The 24839-nt window shown below is 40.2% G+C and overlaps 1 protein-coding gene across 8 annotated transcripts in view; it reads left to right on the top strand.

Annotated features, from left to right (window-relative positions):
- The window catches only part of LOC121185645 (RNA-binding motif, single-stranded-interacting protein 3-like), a 160128-nt gene extending 135899 nt beyond the window's left edge, over positions 1-24229 (top strand). For all 8 annotated transcript variants that reach the window (XM_041043925.1, XM_041043919.1, XM_041043920.1 and 5 more), the window contains 8 exons: positions 4898-5004; positions 9494-9537; positions 13534-13630; positions 15680-15730; positions 21467-21583; positions 21906-21992; positions 22639-22763; positions 23552-24229. In XM_041043925.1, coding sequence (XP_040899859.1) covers positions 4898-5004; positions 9494-9537; positions 13534-13630; positions 15680-15730; positions 21467-21583; positions 21906-21992; positions 22639-22763; positions 23552-23555 — 632 coding nt within the window. In that variant the 3' untranslated portion in view covers positions 23556-24229. The remainder of the gene's footprint in view (positions 1-4897; positions 5005-9493; positions 9538-13533; positions 13631-15679; positions 15731-21466; positions 21584-21905; positions 21993-22638; positions 22764-23551) is intronic.
- The last annotated feature ends 610 nt before the right edge of the window (positions 24230-24839 follow it).

Raw genomic sequence — 24839 nt, 5'->3', positions numbered from 1 at the left:
CAGTAAAATACAGATGAGCTTTTAGACAAAAATAATCATGCTGTTAAATGGCTTAATTGCTTTAATGAAATGACTGAGTAGACAAACTGCCTTTATAGGTTGGCTGATTTTTGCAGGGTATTCTTTTGCTCATGATCCAATTCTGATTAACTAATAGCCAGTTGCAATCATTTCACCATTTTGTGCCCCATTGAAATCCTGGCTTGCAAGACCAGTTTTGCAATATTGTCTAATTATGTTAGTAATGACAGACATCCTCTTCCTCTGAAGGTGAAAATTATCAATAGCAACACCAAAAAAGTACTTCCCCTACAAGATACTTAGGTGTATTGACACTTCTCCTTCACTCAAACAGGCACCCATTCACTCACAGCCACATACCCATATGCACACTATATACTGCAAATGCAGGTTCAAACATTATTGTGTGTTAAATTTACATTTTTAAGTTGTTTGATTTAAAAATTATTTTATTCTCTTATGTCTGTTGGTTTGGTGTCATAAGCTCGAGCTCAAATACTTAATCTACTCTAGGTTTGATGTGTTGTTTTGGCAGAATTGGGAAATGCCACGACAGTATAATCTGACATGTCAGTTTTAAATAATAATAGGATTAAATTCCAGGTATCCGAGAATGCGGCAGCATTGTGCAAAAATTACAATTACCTATAGTAAAAAGAAACACAGCTCTCTCCCATAAATTGGTCGGTCCAAATTTCCTGCACAAACAAATATTGAACTTCTGCAACAGTCACTGAAAAACACAAAATTCAAGCTCCAGGTGCACCAAGGCAACCAAAACATTATAACAGTATTGATGCATGTGTGTGCGTAGGCGTGTTTGTGCATGTAAATAGTGGCCGATAGCACTGAGCCAGTGTTTAATATCTGGAGTCATTTCACCAGCTCAGATTAAAAAAAAAACAGCTTACAGCAACACTGTTGTGTATGTGAACTTTTATGTCTGTGTATGCGGATGTATGCTACAATTGGGGATTATATAAAATGGAAGAAGGGCAGTGTGTCACTTTTAACAAGCACAGTTACTTTTATTTTGCTGTCTTAGAATCTCCTACTTTGCATTTGTGCATCAATAAATGGACCCATTTTTTTCATCTTACTTAAGTCCAAAAACACAAACTTTTTTGCTGTCTACAAGATAAGCCAGGTGAGTAAAAAAAAAAAAAAAATTGAAACCCAGAGGCATCCTTTTCATGCCAATACCAAGGACAAACAATTGTTTTAGATAAGCAAGAGTTTCTCCTGTCTTTGTGCTGTACTTTAGAGGAGAAGCAGAAAAGAAAGTGTCCTGACTATAAACTTGACAAGTTGTCAACCATCGATAATGTTGCTTTCTCTGTTTGTCACACTAGTAAAACAGAACAGCAACACAAAACAAACACTGCCTTTAAGTCTATATCAAGAGTGCGTCTCTGTCCTCACATCACATATTTCCTCATACTTGGAATAGCAATCATTTGTCACACAAATACACACACATCAGTGAAAGTTTAACTTTACACCCATAAACCTGACAGTTAAATCCTGTCCACGTCATTCTCAAATGTGTCTTTTACCAATAATCTGAACTTTATCCTGTTCTTAATCAAAAATTAGAATTCACAGCTATTTCATATGAATAATAACCCTATTTTCACTTTTTTTTCTTATCACCCATTAATACCACATATTGATTCAACCTAAGATCAACTAATAGATTTTACATTTGCATTTCAGTGACCATTTATCACCAAAGATTTTGCCAGAGTCTCACAAATTAAGAGTAATAACCCATTTCTTCCACAGGAAGTTCTCCAAAGGGCCAGGAACTTTACCAGTGCAGAGGAAGCTGGGTCTAAATTTAGTTCTTCTGACCTTAGTTCCCGGTGTAAAAAAGTACCTTCACCGATTAGTCAAACGCAACTTCTGTGCAGCAGGATGACGAGTGAACACGAAAAACAAAACGATTATATTTAATTGCCATTGCGCTAAAGCAGAGATAAATAACCATAAAATGCTTAAATTGTTGCCACTTGGAAGACAGGTGCTCTGGGGTTTTCAGTCTCCTTTTGCATCTCCTTGCGTCCAAGTAAAGGTCAGAGGTGGGTTGGCACGGCGACTTGGAATTTTTCCTTGTGTGAGGAAGTTTCACAGTTCCTTTATTGTGGTGGAAATGCAAACAGGAATGCATAAAACAAAGTTTTAGGCTATAATTGCAAAGCACAACTTGAAATGACAAAAAGAGCAGCTGAAGAATGCAGTTCTAAGTGAGTTTATAATGCCATCAAACATGCAGTACCAACATATTTTTTAATATCTTCTGGCACTACCCACCCATGTTTCTTTCATGATGCTGCTTTCTCTCTGGTGTTGTTTTCTATCTAAGAACATCCATCACCTGTGATGTAAATCTTGGCCATTTTTTTGTGTTTCTCTTGTTTTTCACGAGGAAACTAGACAGATTTTTGTGGTGAGACATGATGATACATGTACTCATCACGCATACACCTACACACATGACTGTTTACCAGATGTACTGTATATGAATGCATGGAGCAGAGTAAGGAGAAGAGGGACAGAGAAGAGGAGTCATTGAGAAAGATGAATTGCAAAGACGAGGGATGATAACAGGGGCCCAGCCGTGTGGCCTACTATTCAGATAGTCATCAGGTTAACAACATAGTACCCCTAAATGCAGTGTAATCACATAGCACTGGGAATTTCAGTCCTTCAGCGTCAGCTTTGGAGAACCCATCCAGGCCCCAGGCATTCCAAATAACTCTTGTCTCAACCTTGAGCTCTGAATGCTTTTCTCCGCTGAGAACACCTCTTCTCATTTTTCAGTTTACAGAGACGAAGAAACATTTTTCTTGAAGTAGGCGAGGTAATTGCGTTGTTTATTTTGGCATTTACAATGTGTGAATCAGTACCAGCATGATGACATTTCTGTCAAAAATTTCTGTATTTCTAAGCTACACACAGTGATGACGCTCCACAATTTGACTTTCTGCAGTTTGAAATCATTGCCAGTTAAACAGGATAGTGCCAGCTAATTGTCTCTTTGAATATGCAGTCAGTGACTCAAACATGCCATGGTGGATGTTTTAAAGGAACAAGTGAGAAGCAATGCATAAAAGTGGGTGGCTTCTTCGATTTCAAGGTCAGGAGGTGTCTTCATAAAACTGACGCAGAACACGAACAGAACATTTGTTGGTGTGACACTGTTCTACTGCTGCAAATGACGCTCAGTGTAAGTTCAGTCAGGGAGACTGAATTTTTATGCCTCATTCATTAACAATTCTCTCCTCGCTGCCTCTAAACAGCTGACTATGGGTGGTTTCGATAAACCAATCAGATTTCGCCACAGTCTCAATCAGCCAGTCATGTAGTTGCTCTCAGATGTCATTTCACTGCGAATTGCTGTGACTCTCCTCCACTTCATTCACCTCCAGTTTTCATATTCAGCGTATTCAGCACTTGAACGTAAATATACGTTGCTCGTGCCACTCACTGAAACAAATTATGCTGCTGGGATGACAGTCTCCAACTTGTATACATTATTTATATGAATACACTATTATATTCCTTCTCCAACTGTATAATATATAAATATTTATATATGTACATGTTGTAATTATATAACACACCTCAGGCAGTACTCATGCTGTGGTAACTGCTGTGAAAGTCATAATAACTGAGGGCAGTATTTACTTTCATCCAGGGTGGGAAGATTATTCAGTGTTTATGAAGTTTATTGAGTTATTTCAATAATTTCTCATCTTTATTGGTCTCTAATCTCTTCACTCTGTTTATGCTGAATAAAAGACTGGTTCTGAGTTTAGTGGGTATAGATGTGTGGGTTTCTATGCGATCGGTTGGTTAAACAATAACTGGAAATCCAAGCGATACACCCTCCTCTCAGAGATCACATAAAACAGAACACTGTTGCCTGTCAGCTACATACGCCATCAAGTGTCTGATCTGAGTGTCCTGGCTCATGTCAGGATAGGACCTTTTATTGTGTTTGTCAAGTCGTGCTGAAGCACTTCCCAGAAATAATAATTCACACTCTCTTGCTTTTTTAACAAATTCTGAAGATATGCTTTTAAAATAAAATTAATTGATAACAGAACAAAGCCTTATTTCTTAAGGAGAACCCTGCTCCAATCCAGATACTTCCTGCTATTTCAGAAGCCTGTAGGGTATTTGAAGCAGAAGCCTATCAGGTTGCAGTTGGAGTTTGGTGAACTTTTGTATGGGAGGTCACACTCAGCTAATCCTATTTGTAATCAAGGCTTTCTTCTTTCTCTGGTCCAGAAAAGGACCATGTTGTCTTTGGAGCAATCACAACCGCAGTCTGTTGCCCGGGGGTCAAGCTGTGTGGAGTTATTTAGCGTATTAAGTATGCCTGTTTGGTTTGTCGTTTGAACCACGCACACCACGCTTTGATGATTAGCCCATGGCTTCATTTCTACGTCAAGGCTGCTTTTGTCGAAGCGCGGTTGTAGGAGTTGTAGAGATGGCGCGATAACTGCTGTTGTTTAGATGTTTGGATTAGGGGTGGAAGAGATAAATGTAAGAGCTGAAGTGCTGTTTTCAGGTCCAGTTGATTTATGTTATGTTTTTGTTTAAGCCACAGCATAACACCCTTTCTTTAAATCTTATCTTTGAAATGTAACTCCTAACCTAATGCATGAAATTTCACTTTTTCCTGCTATTAAGATGATTAATCCATCTCTGTGTTTGTCCTTGTCTCTCTCTCTCTCTCTCTCTCTCTCTCTCTCTCTCTCTCTCTCTCTCACTCTCTCACTCTCTCTCTCTCACTCTCTCACTCTCTCTCTCTCTCTCTCTCTCTCTCTCTCTCTCTCTCTCTCTCTCTGGCTGACTCACTGTGTAGCCCCGGCAGAGCCATTGCTGTGCAAGTTTGCTGATGGAGGCCAGAAAAAGAGGCAGACCCAGGTCAAGTATCCCCAGAATGGCAGACCGTGGACACGGGAAGGAGAGGTAAAGCTTAAAAGTTTATTTAATTATCAAAAAAAAAAAAAAAAGATTCCCTTCACCCTCCACTGCAGCGTTTTCTTAAAACACAAGTGGAAAAGGTAATTGTAACACAAGAACCGTGTCTTTCAATCAGTTTGTTACAACGTAATCCTTTTCACCCTCTGCCACTATGAAAGAAAGCAACCTAGATTTTTCCTCAGGCAGAATTATGCTGCAGCAAACATTTCCTAAATCAACAATAGCCTCTCGCTTCTCACAATCATAATGAGTACACCACGTCTACTGAGAGGATTTTTTTTTTAAGAGGAAATGGTAAAGTTAACAAAACCAAAAGTGGTATTGTTCTAACTTAGTCCCAAGTATGAATACAGCACATCCACAAACCTCTTTAAAACCTTTTGCTACTCAGCTTTCCCGCAAAAGCATAGCAATAATTTTATCATAATAGAGTGAGAGTGAGATACTGATATATATACTACAGTAGATTGTACTGTAGCATAGTGTCCACAGCTGCTTCACAGGAAGCATTACCAAAGGAACAAAAAGTCATCTTTTACATACATATTCAATATCTAGCGGATGTTCCCTTTGACATCAGTTTCTTTTTCACATTTTATAACAAGAGTATAAAATCTGAAGAGCTTGACAGGCCCCCCTGCGGGGTCATTATCAGCTTTCATTTCCAATAACATACTGTAGGCTGAATTAGAGATGCTGCTGACAGTATGAAAGCTGGTGTATATAAAGGTTTTTAAATTTAAAATGCAAGGTTATTGCAAGACTCCAGTGCCAAGTTGTTTTTTCCTTTTGTTGAAACTCTCACTTTCAGTCTGTCATCTTCAGACGAAATGAAACCTTGTGCAGCAGATTGAAGGCAGATTGACTGTTGCACAATGCTGAGAGTTCGGGAGTTGTTAGTGTCGATACCAAAGCTTTAATTTACAGAACAAGGGAAAGCGAATAATAATGTCGCCACCCACGCACTGAATACAGTTTTAAACAATTTCCCAACATTCACATTACATGGACTTTGGGAAAGAGCAGTGTGGTGAAGTGAAATGAAATGGAACCACACTGAAACAAATGTGCGCTGAAACTGGAGCTGCCACAACAAAAACAGGATACCATGGTGTGTGTGTGTGTGTGTGTGTGTGTGTGTGTGTGTGTGTGAGTGTGTAGTAGTAGGCACAGATTGCAGTTTTATTTGTATTTATTTTAATATTCATTTTATTTCTTTTTTTTTTTTTTCTTGAGGGAGCAAAGAATGACAAATCACACCAGGGCTTAGTTAATATTAGAGGCCTCGGTGTTAGTGATTCTTTTTTTTTTGTTTGTTTCCTGTTATCAACATTTGTGAATTGTCAGATGGACTTAAAAGAAAGGATCTGTGCTTTCAGTGGGATTCCTCACACATTTGTCAGTCGCCCAAGTCCTGACAAGCCCTCACTTCCGAGGTTTATGCATTTGTCAGAGCCAAGTCTCCGAGTCCAGGCAGACTAATAGAGACATCTGGCCGGGGAGGTGCTTTGAGGGGCCTCACTGCGTCCTCACACTCAGTCAGCCGACCCTAATCTCCCAGAACCCCTCACTCCTAAATGAATCTGGCCTTGGGACTATGACATGGGCACACATCACACACAGAATCACTCATACAAATAACATTTGTGCGGAGAAGCACACATCGGATAAACATGGTCAGACTATGAAATAGCAGGCCCCTGGACGCAGCCTATATAGGCCCTCACCCCCCCTACATACAACCAAGACACCCAGAGAAAGAGGGGACACAGCTGCATTGTTTGTAGTTGTTTTGTGTCTCTTTCAGGTCGTTTTGTGTTTCTTGGGGTTTCTTGGGGTCATTTTTTGTCTCTTTGCAGTTGTTTTTTGTCTTTTTGTAGTTCTGTTTGGTCTGTTGAATTTTTGTAGTTGTTTTGTGTCTCTTTGTTATTGTTCGATGTTTCTTTGTAGTTGTTTGATTGACTTTCACACATTCATGGACTAATGCAGAGGAGGAATGTTGTCCAGTTTTTGCTTTTAGGTGAAGGAAACTTAGAGGACAAGAAGCAAACATCAAGATGCTTCACAGAGCTGGTCTTTTCAAGCTCTGGCTAAGAAATCTTTTGTTGCTAAAGACAATTCAATAGATCACCAAGGAACCAGCAGTGAATACAAATTTTGCTCAAGGTGAAAGACAGAATTCTTGTGTATGTGTAATTTTTTTACCTGCTTAAACTCAGATGTTTGTTTGAGGGCTGGTATGAAAATGAATCTTGGGCTTTGGAATGATTTTTTTTTTTCTGTTTGATGTCATCAGTGTTTGGCACTCCTTTTAATTGCTTCTGTGGTCTACATTCCCCCCGTCCTGGCTAGGAACAGTGTTTGGGGAAAAACCAAAACATCACAGCAGAGTTCAACATCAGGGCACACTTTCAACTCATGTGCCAATTTGGAGAGAAGAGCCTTGTGTGGAATATAGAAGAAAAAGTACAAATGACTTTTATAACGCTGCAGATAGGGAGGGGGGGGCAATGACAGAGGGAAAGACAGAAGAGGAGAAAAATAAAGATTAGAATAAAGATTAGAGGACTAAAAACACTATTGATGCTTTAAGTTTGTTACAACATTGCCGAGAGGCAGTCAAGTGGATGAAGATCTCCGTTCATTTGCACATGATAGAGGAAGTGAGTCACAGATAGAGAACATTCAAAAAGAAAAGTGTCTCTTAATGATGAACACTTGACGTAATAGGGACAACATTTAATGGAGAGGAGGAGGGACAGAGAGAATACTCAGGCACCTAAAAAAAAAAAAACACTCTTGTGGCTTGACTTTCTTCTCACACTGATATTATGAAGCTGTGTAAAACCTTTTCTTAGTCATTCTTTTAGTCATATCTGAGCCCTGTGATCAGTGGAGATTTCCATAAGAAAATTACTTGTACAGTATGGTGTCCACTTGTTGTTGCATGAGCAGCGCTTCTTGTAGTTGGGGTGTAACAGTGTAGAAACAGTAGTGAAACCAAAATGGTCTTGATATGTATGATGGAGCTGAAAACTGGATCGTAGTGTTTAGTAAATATTTACAACTGGCTCCCAAACTGTGAGAGTTTTTTTTTTTTTTAATGAGAAATGACGTTTGATTTTGTTTTGATTCATTGAGTACATTTGTTGCTTTAAGTTTTCTTACTGATAATACAGACTGTGTGTGTGGCAGCTCAGACAGACTGCTTTCGAAACTTACCAGGAACTTCCATTTTTCTCATTTTCCCTCCAGATTGTCTCCTTTCTACTCCTTTGTGCGTTCACAAAGCCATACGGTTGGGAATAACTGACTAATTTTCACTCAATATGAAACATTTTCAGCTCAAGCAGAGGTGCTGTCACCTTAGTTCATGGCGCCCAGTGTGGATTTATGTCTGTTTCTCTCTGCGTGGGTCTTTTCTGTTGGCTTTGTGAGCTCCACATTGTTAAATGCAAGTGGAGCGAACAGCAGCGTTTGCCGCAGTTGGTTTAAAGAGATGTTTGTGGCGTTTGTTTCATCGAGGGACATTCCTCATGTAGATATTTATTATTAATCTAGTGATTTTAGTCTATTTTGATGAATGATGTTCTGTTATTTGCATTTTGCAAACAAAACCTTCTAGAAAACTACCAGTGATGAAACACGAAAAAGTGATGAAAAAAGTTAAGGACTAAGGAGCAATAAATAAGAAACCTTCTACTCTCGTATATTATAGTTTAAAACATTGCAACAAAGAACTTACATGATTAAGATAATGACAATCAGACTTTCTGTGGTAATTTTACTACGTCTGAGTTTACTTTTGAACATGACACATAGTTTTAAGTGGCTCAGGAGCTCATACACAATCATGCAGAATCATTTTCATAAGTTTTTCTAACTGGCTCGTTTGAGATTTTTGGGCTACTGTGGACATCATCCATTGTTCTTTATTTAGCAGGTCTTTGTATTCCACTCAGTTGTTTATAATGGTGAATGTTAAGAGAGAGAGTCTGTGTTCAGTGTTTACCTCTTGAATCATCTTACTCTCCCTCTTCACTGTCTCTCCCTTGCTCAATTCATTAACTTTATTGGCTTCACTATTTGTCATAAGCAGTATTACTAAAGCAGTTTTTAATGTCAGTCGACACCACCAAGTAACAGTTTACACATAAAAATCTGAATGAAAGTAAACACAAATCCCTCAAAGGACATATGAGGTATTTTACAACGTTGCACATTATTTGTACAGATTGTATATATCTCCAGTATTACTTTTCTTGCTTTTTATCCTTCTCTTAGTACTTTCTTTTTATTTAGTATGTTTCACTGCATGTGTTATGGGACCTCTCAGTCCAAGTTTTCTGTTTTCACCAAGAACACCATGCCAAATTCCTTGTATGTGTAACATACCTGCCAATAGAGTGTTTCTGATTCTGATTCTGATTTAACCTTTATATGTATTTGTTTCTCTCTTTGCCTCTTTCTCCAGAGTGGTATGGCGTTGACGTATGATCCCACTGCGATGCAGAACGGGTAGGTGGAAAGTTTTCTTCGCAGATTTGCAAACTGTGTCTACAACTTTAGATGTACAAACTTTACTTTTGATTTTTAAAGCAAACCCCACAAAACTGCTGGAGTCCCAACATCAGCTCCCTGTATACGAACCTTTACAAACCTGACACATAATCTCACAAAGCTGCACAGATGCACATATATATCAACCATCCATCAGCACTGATATCCACAGGAGCACTTGCATACAAATGAGCAGACCACACATATTCACACACACTCTCATGCAGACACAGGGCATGCAGGTCGTTAACACACACACACACACACACACACACACACACACACACACACACACACACACACATATATAGTATCTCTCTCTCCCTCTCTCTCTCGGCTTTTCCTGCTCCCGCCCTCATTCCCGCGTCTGACTGATGCAGATCAAGCATTTATTTATGCACCTATGCATACAAGCTGTCAGGCATGTAGGTTTTGATTGCAGACAGGGAATTTGGGTGGTGTTGCAGTGCCGCTGTAAGACTTTCGTCAGCCGAGGCTATCTGCAGTGCTCCCAGGCTGAATGCAGAGAGCCGAGCGTCTGCCTGTTTTAGGGGGAAATTGGAGATCGGTCCTGTCTGCTAGGAATGCTGCTGGTGATGCGATCCCAGGAGACGCGTCCCCCCAGCTCTGTGTTTCTCTTCTCCTCCTCCGTCTACTCAGCCCTCCTTCCTCTTTGTATCTCCACTTTTTGTCCTCCTCCTTACTCTTGTCCCATTGTGCTCTACACTGTTACACTCACCCTTCTTCATATCACCTTATAACCTGTCCTTGTGCTTGTCTGACCTTATCCTAAGTTTTTTTTCCTCTCTTACCCTCCTTTGCATTGTTTGTCTTGTTTGGTTCCTTTCTTCTTCTAATTCCTACTCTGCATTTCCAAGCATCTGCTTTACTTTTGGTCATTTCTCTGTGCATGTGTGCGTGCTCGTGCATGCATAAATGCATGCTCACACGCGAGCATCTGTGAGCTCGCGGTGCTTAAGCCCTCTCCGACCTCTCTTCCGAGGTCATCCGAGCTCCTTCCGGCAAAGCACTAAATGACTGTGAAATGCTAATGCAGCTAATTAGAGAGGTGAAAAGCAGGGAGGGAAAGGGGCTGAATAAAAAGGGTGGGCTGGGTGGGGTCAAGAGGAGGGCAAAGGCAAAAATAAAGTCAGCCCAAGGAGAGGGGAAGGGTATGAATCAATTACAGGTTTGCGAGTCTCTTCAAGCTTGAGGACTGCTGGTGTTTAAGGTCTGATGCCAATCTGATGTTATTGGAAACATGTGTCCCAAGCGGCCAGACTGCTTTGGCTTATAGCCTGTCCTTTCTTTATCAGAGAAACACAACATTTACTTTCTCTGGCGGCTCTTTTTCTCAGTCTCCCGCCTCCTGTCTGGTCTGTCTGTTTTCCTTTTGTTTCTCCATTCTTCTCCCTTTCTCCCTGCCTCTGTTGTTACCTCTGTTCCTCTGTTCTCTCTTTCCTCTGTCCCTCCTGCCCACACACATACATACATACAGTATATTTTAGCATGCTCACCCGCATTTCTCCGCTGAAAAGTCACTGAGGTCGGCACTAAATCATTTGCTAATTTTTCAGGGCAAACTCCTGACAACGCAGCTAGGTCACACCAGGGATTCACAGAGAGGTTTTAAATTCAATCTCGTCTTAATGTTCTCTTCGCAATTACATGTTTAGTGTATTGTTTAAACAGCCGCGCTGGAGTCCCTATTGACAGCGCGCTGCTCAAGGCTAATAGCCTCCATCAATAACCTTGGATCTGTCCTCTACCTACGATTTCTCTCTCTCAATACACATCGCTCTAATGAAAAATACAATAAACACAATCAGAGAACCATATTGAATAACCTGGTTGTGTTCGCTCATTTGTAGTCATCAGTGACAGTAATACACTATCTCTAATGCAAGTCATATATTAATTGTACAGTCAAAAAGATGGATCCCTTCTGCCATATTATCCGTAGAGAAGTTTTTTGTCTTGTCACTGATCATCACATGTCCCAGTTCTTACTCCAACCTAGATCTGGAAACATGTGTCCAATCCTTTCAATTCAAGTGATGTCTTGTGGAATTGAAATATATCAATAAATGCAGATTACAGTGCACAAGAACAAAGAAAACCAATCAAAATACCAATGCAGAATATTTGCGTAACTGACAATACACATGGTTTCCTTTGCAAGGAAAGCTGAGGGAGACATAAAGGTAAGCCAGAGTTGAAAGTTGCAAGGGGAAAATTTTAGAAAATCTATGTCCCATCAAGGACTTATGGGGAAATCAAAGTAAGTTGAGCCAGTATCAACACGCCTACACTAAGATAAAACATACAATCAACCTGCGCATGAACCAGAGCTGAAACTTGGCAAGGGAAAATATATATTGCTAATAATTCATGGGATTTCTTTTTCGTGGTTCCAAAGAAGTGAACCACGTTATATCATGAAAAGTAGAGAGCAAGTGTTGTAGCTCTACTCTTTATGTACAACTGCTTAGGCTTCAACACACCAAGGAGAGCATAAAAATCCAGCAGGGAGGCTGGATGTCCGTGTGAAGCACTATCACGCTCTGGAGCTTATCGCCGGCAGTTGGAAACCAACTGCATCCACAACGGGCTGGACAGCAATAGTTTAAAAATATCTGAGGGTTTGCATCTCACAGCTGAGATCCAAAACTGCTCGTGCTATCGCTGACCGAACAAATGTAATGTGAAACAGAAAGTGCAATAACAGAACAGGTGGGCACTGCAGGAACCCATTTCACCCTTGAAATGAAATGTGTGCCTGTGTTGCAGTGGAGTAGCACCAATTCATCTACATTTCCTGTCTTTGGCTAGTCGCTGAGCCCCGCTGTCAACTCAGTATGTTGTTTATTCTACTATGAATAATAGACAGCTACAAGAATACAATTCCTTAAACATTAAAACATAATATGTATTTGTCTGTGGTAATTTGGAGTAACCGTTGAAAGTTAACCAGCAGTGTTTGTTTGTTTAAGTACTTTTCTCGCCCAATTAAACAACACTTGATTTGTTTGCAAGTACCTTTTTTATACAATCATGGCTGTTAGAGATAGAAAGGGGAGGGCCTCTGTCTCTGTCTGTGCCTCTCTCTCTCTCTCTCTCTCTCTCTCTCTCTCTCTCTCTCTCTCTCTCTCTCTCTCTCTCTCTCTCTTTCTCTCTCTCTCTCCCTCTCTTTCTTTCTCTCCCTCCCCTCCCTTGCTCCATTATTCAGTCAACAGACACTTGGGGATCGATCGGGCACAGCAACATGGCCTGGCGGATGAAACATGTCCTCTCTAGGTACACAATGATAAATAAAGCACCTCGAGCCACAACATTCTACTGCTGCAGGGTTTAGGGGGTGAAATGGAAAAAAAGGGAGTTGGAGTAAAATCAGAAATGCAAACAAAGGTATAGGAAGAGAAGTAAACAGAGTATAAAATGCAGATGTTGCAGATGCAGCCTTCCCTCCGAAGTGGAATATATGTGTAGGTGGGAACATAAAAGGCAATACTGAAATAATTCACCCACTCACACATTAAGGTGATAATTCATTATTATGCATAGCAGTGGAGCAGACTCCTTTGTAACATGATGTGTACTTCGGTGCAGTGTCAAGTCTCATTCTAAGACGTCTTTGATGGTGTAGCACGGAGTGAAGCTGCAATATTTATTGTTTCCAAGACAGCCTTGATGATGTCTAATCCATTTCGTCAGCGGCATCTTGAAGTGTGCGGAGTGGTTTAAAGCAAAGAGGTACAAAAGGCTCATTCTCTCACCTTTGCATGTGGCTGTGTCTGGAGAGCTGAAGCTAAATGCTCAGAGAAGCCTCTCGACTGATGTTACATTTCTGTCAGCATAATACTGTCTCTTCACATGCACAGTTTTATCCCATTCACATGAATATGGCGATACTGATTATGTCAAAATTAAACATTGTCTTGTTTCCTTCCGTAGATTCTACTCTTCGCCATACAGCATCTCCACCAATCGGATGATTGCACAGACATCAATCACACCCTTCATCGCTGCCTCTCCTGTCTCCACATATCAGGTGGGTGGACCCTGTCCGGGGTCTGCTGGGTTAAGTCGAGCCTTGTGGGCCTGTAAGAGCTTTTCTGTTGCTCTAGAAAATGAAACGAGCAACTTCAAATAAGCAATTGGAAAATGGCCTGTCTAATAAAGGATAGAAGATGTGTGTTTAGATGAATAACTTAATAGCTAAAATTATGTATTCATCCTGTTCATTTCTCTCCAAATTCAAAGTCACCATTGCAAAACACCTCACCCAGCTTATGACATGCTTCTTGACTTTGCTAGCTTAAAGCCCAGCCATCAGATTTAGCAAAGCAACTAATGCTCTCAGTCAGACATCTCCAACATGGCGTCCCATGGTTATATAATGCAACCTGGTAGCACTGTGTTAGCCTTTTGAGTGAAATGAACAACAAATGTTTCCTCCTGTTAAAGTGATGTTTGCTCAAAACTACAGTGTGCAGCAGTAGAAAATATTTAATTTATTTTTTTTTTAACGAAACTATATATTTGAGACCACCATGAATAAATGGAGCTTTGGCCTGAGACTCACGCACAGGGGGGGTCTGAAGGTATTATATGATGGACAAATACATTGTTGGTTTTTTTATATTTTCATGGGATGTGCTGAGAGGAAGAAAAAAAAACTGAACAACGGCTGCCTCATCTTGAGTGAAGAACCCTGTAACCTTGCATAGGACAAGAGCTTTTGAAATATGTAATGAATATTTTCAAATGGTCCCTTTCCACCGCAGTTCTGGTCCATGGTTTCTGAATTGAAATTTAGTTGAATTGGCCATGGTCAAAGAAGTAGTTTGTCTTTTCTGTGGAAAGACTTTAACACAGAAATTGAGTTATCAGCTCCCTCCATTCAAGACAGTTCTTAGTCTAGCAAAGATAAAACATAGGCTTACATTGCAGCACTCCTCCCGATCTTTCATTCTTAGGCACAAATCCTCCTTTTGTCTCACTCTGTTCCCATGTGTCACATTCTCTCTCTTCCACACACACATACACACACATACTATACCAATTCATGTCAAAGCTGGTTGGCGATGTAGCTTCTTTGAGAGGTTGACTCTGTACTTGATCCTCAGTGTGTCAAACGCATAGACTTTAAAACAAACACCAGTCCTCCCCCACAGGTTTTCACAAGCACAAAACAGTGCTGCAAATGAGAGAGACAAATGCAAGGACACACCTTCAGCGGTGCAGAATTACACAGTGAGACAGTCACATCCTGCTTATTGAGGAAAACACAAGAAGAAATTAACCTGCCTTGTGTTACCTGAACTCCCCATAGACAGATAAGCTAACATACACATGCACTTATATAATTACTGTATACACACGTATCATAAGTTACATGTGACAAAGGGGTCTCCGGGGACTTATTTCTCCTGATGTTAGGGCTGGGCAGTGGGTAGCAGTAGGAGATGAAAGTGGTGATTTGTGGCCAAGACAGACTTTGATGATGAAACCTCCTCTGTGAAACAGTAATTATTAGACTGAATTGCTCTCTGTGGTCTTCATATCCTCTTATAATTACAACATAACATACTGTATAGTGGACCCTCAGTTACCGTCGTAATATTCTTTAAGACACACTGCCGCAGGGACTGAGACTCTGAAATGGGCTTGTAAAGACTTGAGCTAATGATTAATTTTCTCTGTTCTCCTCTTTGGTTTTCTCATTTTCGCTGCCTTCCTGTCATTCCGTCTTACAATTGTCCTTCTTTATGTTCACTCTTCAATTCTTTACCCACTTATAACAATCTTCTCTGTGATCTTCTCTTTTCCTCTCATCTGTTCCTGACCTCCCTTCTGCATCCTCCTACTCATGCCCATCCTCTGTTTCTTTAATTACTGTACTTTTTTTCCTCATCCTTCCTTTCTTTTTACCCTCCCTCTGTCTTATTTCCATTTCCTTCGTCATCTCTGATCATATTGTCATCACCTCTACTTTTGCTACATCTTTATTTTTTCTCTTCTCTTCTCTTCTCTTCTCTTCTCTTCTCTTCTCTTCTCCTCTTCTCTTCTCTTCTCTTCTCTTCTCTTCTGTCCACAGGTCCAGAGTACATCTTGGATGCCACATCAACAGTATGTTATGCAACCTACAGTAAGTTTCTGAAGGACACTCTCCTTAGTTCTTTTGTGTCACATGTCTTGTTCCCATTGGAGTAATTTTCTCTATCTTTGTCACTGCTTCCTTTTTACATTACATTCCTGTCTCAGTACTGCTAATCTCAAAATATTTAACATATTTCACAGTAATGCTCAGACCAGGAATGTGAGTGTCTGTCTTATTGGCAGCCCCAGGATTTATGAAATTAAAAACTAGTCATTCAAACCACTAGGTCATGTTTGGGCTATAAAGTTCACCATAATTGCATTTAATTGTTAACCGCATATATAGTTTCAGGTTTTTTTTTACTTCATAAATTTCATATTTCAGTGCAAATGATGGACTGTCTTTGATTAATTACAGAGTTTCCAGCAAGTGCAGCAGTGTATGAAAGCCAAACTAAGAGCAGAACAAAAAAAAAAAAGAAAAAGAAAAAAAAAATGTAGCCCTGCATCTGAGTCCTGCTCTGCTGAATCAGCCTGTGAATAACCACCTTAAAGTAGTGAGAAGGGCTCAGCGGACTGAAGACTGAAATCCATAATAAAAGGTTGCTCCCTGCTGGTTTGAAATGAAACTGCAGGTACAGAGAACTGTCTTCCACAAAGTGTAGTGGTAATTGTGATACTGATGTTAAAGTCAATTTAAACTGCTAACTGTGGATCAGATTTATACAGATATAAATATAATACAAATACAAAAATATCAAGATGCAGCATTACAGTGATATCAGAATGCTTCCTTTCCTGCTGGAGACCTGGGTAAGTCTGTTAGATCTGAAGGATTCAGACTGTCTGAGCTCAGTCTGAGCACACACACGCAACATCTCTCTCACACACATATGTGCACACAACTTTGACTGAAACACAAAATTGTGTTAAAACACACCCACACATATAATTACACTTGTAGTCACACACATGTACACCTACACAATCATTATGCATGTTAAGCTACAGATTATCATTTCTTCTTCTGTAATACTTTCTCATACACTACGCTCCTGACACATACATCAGAGTTTTCCCTTGTTTTGGCCAGAGACTGTAAACAGCTACAGCAACAACCTCCACAGACTTTGAGCCCCATGTGAAGTCTCACCTGACACCCTGTCTGACTTACAGTAACTTAACCACACAAACATAGAATAAAATCACTACACCTTCATCCAATCCAGGAAGGGAGTCCTTTATTTACAATTACATTCTATAAATGGGTTTCTTTAAATTGTTGGGAGGAGTGAGGTAGATTTTACTCTGGCTCTTAGGTGATAAGCTGGTTAATTATTTCTCAGTACATCAGGGCCAGTATCATGTTTAGACCATACACTAACCTTGAAAGTGCATCAGATGACACACCTTAATCCCCTCTGTTACATTTATTCACTACTAGTTCATAGTTTCACTGGTTTGGCTTGCGCACAGTCTATATTAGTATTTTCAACATGTAGTCTGAAAAAAACAAAAAGTTAAAGTAGCCTATAAAATATGCATTTTATTTTTATGCCCATGGGTTTTAATTGCACGCATGTTCTGAAAACGTCCTCTTCTTAGACGGGTTTCATATGAAGGGGAAAGAAATGAATGTTCCTGCATAATAATAAGTGCTTTTATATTTTTATAGGGAAAATTTCTATCAGTCAAGAAGTAGGGGTGTCAGTCATCAGACAAGTGCAAAATCCAGTGATAACACTCTCTTGTGCAGGTTTTTTTCTTTTTTCTTTCTTTTTTTTTTGTAATGGAAGAATAAGATTTACAGTGCATCATGCTCCTGCACTGTCAATATTTTTTACTTGAAAATAAAGTTGGCTTCTCTAACAAAGAGGCAAAGATAAATTTGTGTTAGTGAGTTGGTTTCTTTCCAACAACTGCAAACTGTTTTATACCTGCAAAATTTAGTTGTGCGACTTTGAAATTGTTGGCTGTAGGGGGCTGGAAGGAAGAGGCAGCACAAATACTATCTAACACAAGTTCCAAATTCTGTCGCTCCTCCTCCTCTCTGTCGTTCTCTGTCTTCCTCTTTGTGTCTATCTGCCAACTGGTAAAAACATTCTGTTGTTGTGTCTGATTAAAATTATGTCTGTGTGAGAGGATAATACCCTTCTGTGTTTTCAAACAAATGTCCCATCAAATTATTTGGCAGGCGGCTTGATATGACTTCCTTAGACTTGGGAGAAGACAGAGAGAGATAGAAGGGAAGAAAAATGAGGAATTGGAGAAAGAGAAAATAAATAAAGTGCCTGTATTTCACAGAGAGAGAGAGGACAGGGGAGAGAGAGAGAGAGAGGACAGGGGAGAGAGGCAGGCACAGGGAAAGGAGAGGAAAGAAGGGATTACAAAGAATAAATTGAGAACAAAGAAAAGAAAACAACTGCTGCAAAAGCATGTCTGGGCTGTGCGTGCCTGTTCCCCAGCCTTGTCTCTGCATAGTCAAAATCCCTGTTAGACAACAAAGGCGAAGGCTAGTCATTGTATTTCCTGGATGCAGAGGAGCTTGGCAAATTAAAGCTGCGTCAGGGAGGGAGACTGGGAGAGACACAGCGGCTTAATTCTGTTCCTATGGTAGCAGAGGCTTCCTCACTGCTGTACCACAGTTAATAACTGGTAACTTCGATTAGTGGTGCACGTCCATTGACACATTTAGGTTGATGCACACGGGCGCGACTCTGCTAATCACTTGGTCAACAGTCCATCATACAGTTAGAGATTTTTACATGCTTGTGGTACTAAAACTGTGAGGTGGCTGTGTGTATCACTGACAAATACACTTTTATAGATACACACTGTAGACACATGGTTGCTTAAGAAAGGAATGACCCTAATTAAAAGGTTAGAATAAGAGAAATAAAAACACTGCTAAGTGCTGTTTTTGTTCCTCAGGAATAAAGAAGGGACACATACATGCTCTCAGACAACTATATTTACACACAGACACAAGCGCTCTCCCAAATTAATTCAGATACACACACACCTATACACACAGTGGAGTGCCTTAAGGACTGTGTGTTTCCGAGCCTTGGTGGAATGCCCAGATTACTTGAACTCCCTGTCTTTACATCTTAATTAGTGAGAGGATGTCTTTGTGCATAATTACTCACAAATCCCCCTACAGGAAATGAATGCATTACCCTAACCATGCATAGCAAGAGAGACAAGGAAGGCGGCTTATTGGGGAGGGCTGTAATGAGACATCCAAAGAATTGGGATTTCAGATCTTCCTGAGTTAAATTACCATGTTAAACCTATTTTAGGAGACAAAGGGGGTGAGGAATGTGTCGGAGGAAAGCACAGTTCAGTACATATCTGAGCCTGCACCTACTGTACAACTCTCACTTTGTTTCCTTTTTTGAAGCTGAGATCCTGTGTTTGCTGGACTGTCACCCATGCATGCATGTTGGTGCGTGTTTAGTGTTTACAACCCTACCTGTCTTTTTAGTTCCATGCAGTCCTGTGAAAGCCAGTTTGCTTTTGTGTGCAAAAAAAAAGAAGAAGAAGACGATAAAGGCGAGGCACAGAGAAAGGGTGTGGTTTCAGTATGGAAAATCGTTCCTGTAGAATAATACAAACATCTGCTTTTCAGAGCACACCACCTGCAAGAGAACAAATAATGCCGGTTCACATCCTTTGCGTGCTCACACACACAGCGCTCCCCTTCACACGAGCAGCAGTTAGTGGTTTTCTCAATAAACTGGTGTCATTATCACTAATACTGTGCATTTGATGCTGCACGGTGCCTGCAGCATTCTGTTAGTCAGCTTCACTTCTCTGCTGGAAAATTGACAGCAAAAGAAGGGGGAGGAGAGGAAGAGAAGGGGGGAGAGAGTGAGAGAAAGAGCGAGTTCAAAGTTGAAGCAAGATCTTACATTTTTCTCTCTCCTGTCCTCAGGGAAGAGATAACTGTCTGTCTTGTGTACTCATTTATTTATTTTTTGTCTGATACATGAAAACATTAACACATATGCAGACGCTCCAGCACATTCAGTTATACAGCCATCACACACCAGCTAATACACAGTGCTCACACACAGATACATATGGAGATAGCAGGTTTAACACTTGTACAGCTATAAATCAGAGCAGGCAATTAGTCATTGTGGGTTTCTTTTCTCTTTATGCATCTTTCTCTCTGCATGGAGGCCTGCTGCGAGATTGGATGAAGTGGGAGAAAGAGCGAGGGAGGATGAGAAATCATTAAACAAGAGAACGTATTATATGGATGGATTGAGAAGCTTGGATATTAGCTAGAATCTGGCCGCTAAATCTACCTGCCTGCCAAAGCATTGTGAGGGTTTGTGGGTAGATTTGTTGATGCATCTGTGTGTGGATGCACGTGTGGATGCTTCTGTGTGTGTATATACAGTATGTGTGTGAGCGTGTGTGTGTGTGTGTGTGTGTGTGTGTGTGCACATACAGAAGAAGTGCCACTCATTCACTTGTGATGTTGAGGAGAGTGTTGACAGAGCATTTCTGAAAGCTGGGCTGCTGTGCTCTTCAAACAGATCCCCCAATGAAGACAGCAGTCAGGAGGAAGAGCACTCACCACTGTTAACAGCTCTGACAATCCCTGTCTGTTCTCTGTGTGTGTCTGTGTATATGTGTGTGTGTATGCCTCCCTGTGAAGCTTGCAGACATAAGGATCTTCACTTACAGCAACTGTGAACAACTCTGACAGACTGTATGTGCCTTCAAGAGGAACGCTTCACATAGCTAGAACTTTGATTACTCTGTGTGCGTTTACGTACCTAAAACTAAATTTAATACAGGTGTTCTTCTAACATCCTGCCTCACCATGCAGCGACAGAAGTGCTGACTGCTCTCTGGAGCAATGCTGACACATATCCACTGCTGCTGTCTGTGCTCATGGGACATGCAGTTAAACAGCTATCACAAATGAATAGTGTTTACCGCTGCAAGGACATGCGTTGCCAGGCGTTTCAGCACACAGGGTGAGGAGCCTCCTATTAAGTCTATCCAGAGCTGTTGAGTCTGTAGCAGAGCTGTACTGGAAAAGTAGAGCTCAGTGCATCAAGGTGTTAGGCTGCATCACAGCCCTTCACATTGAGGGGATTTACAGTAAAAGCCTTTCTGCTCCATTCAAAGGCATGTTCTGTCAAGCCTGCCAAGCTGGCTGACTGGCTTCATCGCCATGTACAAAGTCAAACCATTTGCAGTCATCAAACTTAACTGGCTTGGAAGTTTCCTTTAGGTGTCTGTTTTAAAGGGGTGTTATGTAGCTGTATATCACAAAAAAACAACATTTTTTGCCATTGCTGTAAACATATCAAGTGACATATTTTGCTGCTATAATTCATGTTACCATTAGTTTTTAACTGTCTGGCTTCTTAGTTTGCATGGTACTTTTTTCCACCTAATAAAAGGAATAGTTGTAGATTTTGGAAATGCACTTATTTGCTTTCTTGCTGAAAGTTAGATGAGAAGACTGATGTCACTCTCAGATTTGTCCATTAAATACAAAGCTGCAGCCCTGAGACGGTTATGCATTAGCTTAGCACAAAGACTGGAAAACAGGGGGAACCGGCTGGCCTGGCTGCATCGAAACTAAAAGAAAGCTGCCTAAAAGCACCACTAAGGCTCATGACTAGCAGCTTATATCTCATCTGCATCATGACTTCGACTTTGTTTCCCAAATTATATTTTGGTCAGTGGATGAGAGCTTGTGCAGTGGTGTCTATAACCCAGTCGGTCATGTGTCCTTCCTTCCTGCCTGCCTCAGGGTGCTGTCATCACCCCAGCCGCGGCCATAGAGCCCAGTTTGTCCCTTCACCCCTCCAGTGTTATGGCTCCTCTCACCCAGCAGATGAACCATCTGTCTCTGGGCACTACAGGCACTGTGAGTATCAAGTTTTACCTCCCCGTAACCATCTTACTCTGCATGCATGTTTACATTCTGAGTTGCGATATATTAAATTATATTAGTAAGTAGAAATTTCTGTGATCAGCTGTAGTTGTAAACCACACAGACACGTTGAAAAATGTCTTTTCTTGTTTGCAACAAGTCTGAAATGTGCAGTGACCTCGGACTCGAGCCAAACTGTTGTTACGTAATGTTTGGTGAAATGTCAAAGTGGGAAATGTCGGGCGCTTCTTTTAATCCAGGGATTCTGGAGGACATATCCTTTGTGTCTGTATCAAAATATCCTTCCTCTCTGCAGTACATGCCTGCTGCAGCAGCTGCTCCTATGCAAGGAACCTACATTCCCCAGTACACTGCAGTGCCTGCCTCTGCCATCACAGTGGAAGTAAGGACAAAAAGAAGAAGTTGTTTGTTGACTTTATACTGGTTGCTCCTTGGACCAACTTCATACACCAGCTGGAACTGTATAGAACTACACCAGGCTGTATTTAACCATTTTATTGTGGAAGGTTTAAAGCATTTTGAGCCACACCTGCACACAAGACAAAAAGCAAATATGAAATTGTGTTTACTTTATAAAGAAAGATGAGTATTTCTTATATACACTATATAAAGTATAATTCTCTCACTTTATGGCTCTCAGATTAAGTACATGTAAATAAATGTAAATGTACAAGAAAATGTGGTTGATATCCTGTGAGACATCAGTGTCAGTCACTTTATTGCTACTGAGGGAACTGAAAGCTTTAATAATATCAGAATCAGATTGTGGTTCTGTGCAATTCAGTGAGAGACACTACCACTAAGATCCCGAGGGCCAGAGGAACTATTTTCGATTTTTTAAAAATGATTGTCAGGAATTAAACGGAGCCTGTCTGAAGAAGTTGATGCCCTCGCTTTTTTGTCTTTGGTAAACTCTTTGGATTCACTCAGTGAACTTTTGTGCTAAATGGAGGTTGAAATTAAACCTTCTAACAGCTTGAGATTGTTTCATATCTGACTTATTTCTATAACTGTGTCTCTGGCGACAGGGCGTGGTGACAGACCCATCTCCACAGACAGCCGCCCCCTCCTCGCAGGACGCCAGCGGGCCGCAGCCTTTATCAGTGGAGAGTACGGGAGATCATGCCACAGCCTACTCTTACCAGCAGACTAAGTGAGTAGATTTTTTTTTTAATCACATTCTTCCTGTACAGCTGGTACACTCGTTATTGCCATATCACTCCTACATTGCACTGTCAAGTTGTATTCAAGTGTTTCGGCACTGTTTTACATTCACAGTAATAGTTGTAACAGTTTTGTTGAAAGCGGATGCCAGAGAGAAAGGAGGCTGAACGCCAGTGTGGGACTGTGATAGAATGCAACAATTTGCAGGATAACTTAATAATAACAGATATGCTGGAAATATTTCCTACTTTTAATAGATTAATTCATAGAGATTTGCCAGTGCTGCTGATTATAGCTTCATATTTACTGCATAGATATGAGAATCCCATCAATCTTCTCATCTAACTCTCAGCAAGATGTTTTGTTTAACGTTTCTACATGGAAAAGACCCTGGATAGAGAGAGGGACATAATGCAGTCATCAGTGTATTACAACGGTGTTTGCTAAGGCTGTGATTTACAACTGGAATAAATCATGTTGAATAGTGTGTACATGCAGAGTAATTAGCTACAGGAATCAGCAGTGTACAGTTGTTGCAGAGACAAAATGCTATGCCATTTGTTGTGGGGTTTTTTTGTCAACCTTTGCTTGTAAAACACTACTTCCCCATTTTTATCTTTCTCCTTGTGTTTGTCCTGTTTTTTGCCTCCTAGATAACCTGTTTGTGTTCTCCTTTACGCACTGCGGCTGAACAAAGAATGTTGTGCTCGCTTTAGAAACACTAACATTGTCCAGAGTTTCCTCAGTTACCCTGACTTGTTTTTCTGTCTCCTTTAGATAACAAGATTGGGTGGAATCGTTACTGCATTGCCTTTAGAAGGACTGCACTGAGGCGCTGGAGACACAGAGAGAAATCAGAATGAAACAGGGAAAAAGAAAAAGAGGTGACATGGACAACACTGAGGGGGAGAATGCTTCCACTGTGCACAGGCACCAAATAAAAGACAAAATGCAGAAAAAAAAATTAATTATATTTCTAACATGATTGAACCAAGAAAAAGACAGAGGAATAAAGAAATGATGGTTTGCTGAACTTGAGGACGAGGAAATTAAATGCAGTCTGCAACTCTGAGTTTATCATTTCTCACCGTGAGACAGGACTTTGCCTCCAAAGGAAAAAGAGAAGACACAGACTGAAATCTAAACTCAACCAACAAGCTGTACAGAAAAAAAGAACATTTGAATGTGCAGGTAGATTTTCAGACTTTTTTTTATTAAAAAAACAAAAAAAAACAAAACAGGAAGGAAGCAAAGTCTAGAAAAAACAGGTTGTCTTCCTTTGATATTAAGCTACATTATTTTCATTCTTTTTATTATTTGAGTAGTTTTCTAGAATATCAGTGTTTTCGTAAATCTTTATTGCCTTAATTTTCTCAAACTTTGGGAAAAAAAGTTTCCATAGTGTTGAATTATAAAAAAAAAAAAAAAAGACTGAGTGATTGAATGACTTGAGAGGTTCTCAGAGTTTCCGAGAGCTTCGAAGACCTAATCTACAAAGCTATCTGTACAGGATTAAAAAAAAAATAAGGTTGTATTTGTATGAAGATGATTTTAAATTATGTGGTGCAGTGCAGCTGGTGTTGGTGGATAAGAAAAAAAAAGTTCTTTAATGCGACTTGTGGAAAGGGTCAGTCCACTGCTCCCTGGAAAATGCAGTTTAGTTTAATCATGGGATAAAAGTTCTATTTCTCCATTGCATTTGTATTTTTTTTTCTTTTTGGTCTTTTTACCTTCCAAAAAGTTTTTTGCTTTGCCTGCTTTGCTTGTCTCACTGCAAAAAGAAAAGTTAAAAAAAAAAGGAACATTTCTGACTTTGACAAAGAGCAGAAAAAAGCTAGGATTTTTAAATGTGCAAAAAGCAATAGTTTTAGTAAACCTGTTGACAGTTTCTTGAGTCTTTCTTAACTGTTGAACAAACGCAGCCCACAGGTGGCATATTTTATACCAAAGATGAAGAAACTAAGTAGTGAAGAGATCTTCCTTATGTTGCTTTCTCTTTATTTTTTCACCTCTGAAACAGAATTTGTCTTTCTTGCTTTTCATGCTGTTGGTGTGTGAGATGATT

Source organism: Toxotes jaculatrix, chromosome 8 (assembly GCF_017976425.1).
Source record: "Toxotes jaculatrix isolate fToxJac2 chromosome 8, fToxJac2.pri, whole genome shotgun sequence".
Taxonomy (NCBI): Eukaryota; Metazoa; Chordata; class Actinopteri; family Toxotidae; genus Toxotes; species Toxotes jaculatrix.
Note: the sequence above shows the minus strand (reverse complement) of the source record. Positions and strands in the feature narration are given on the sequence as shown.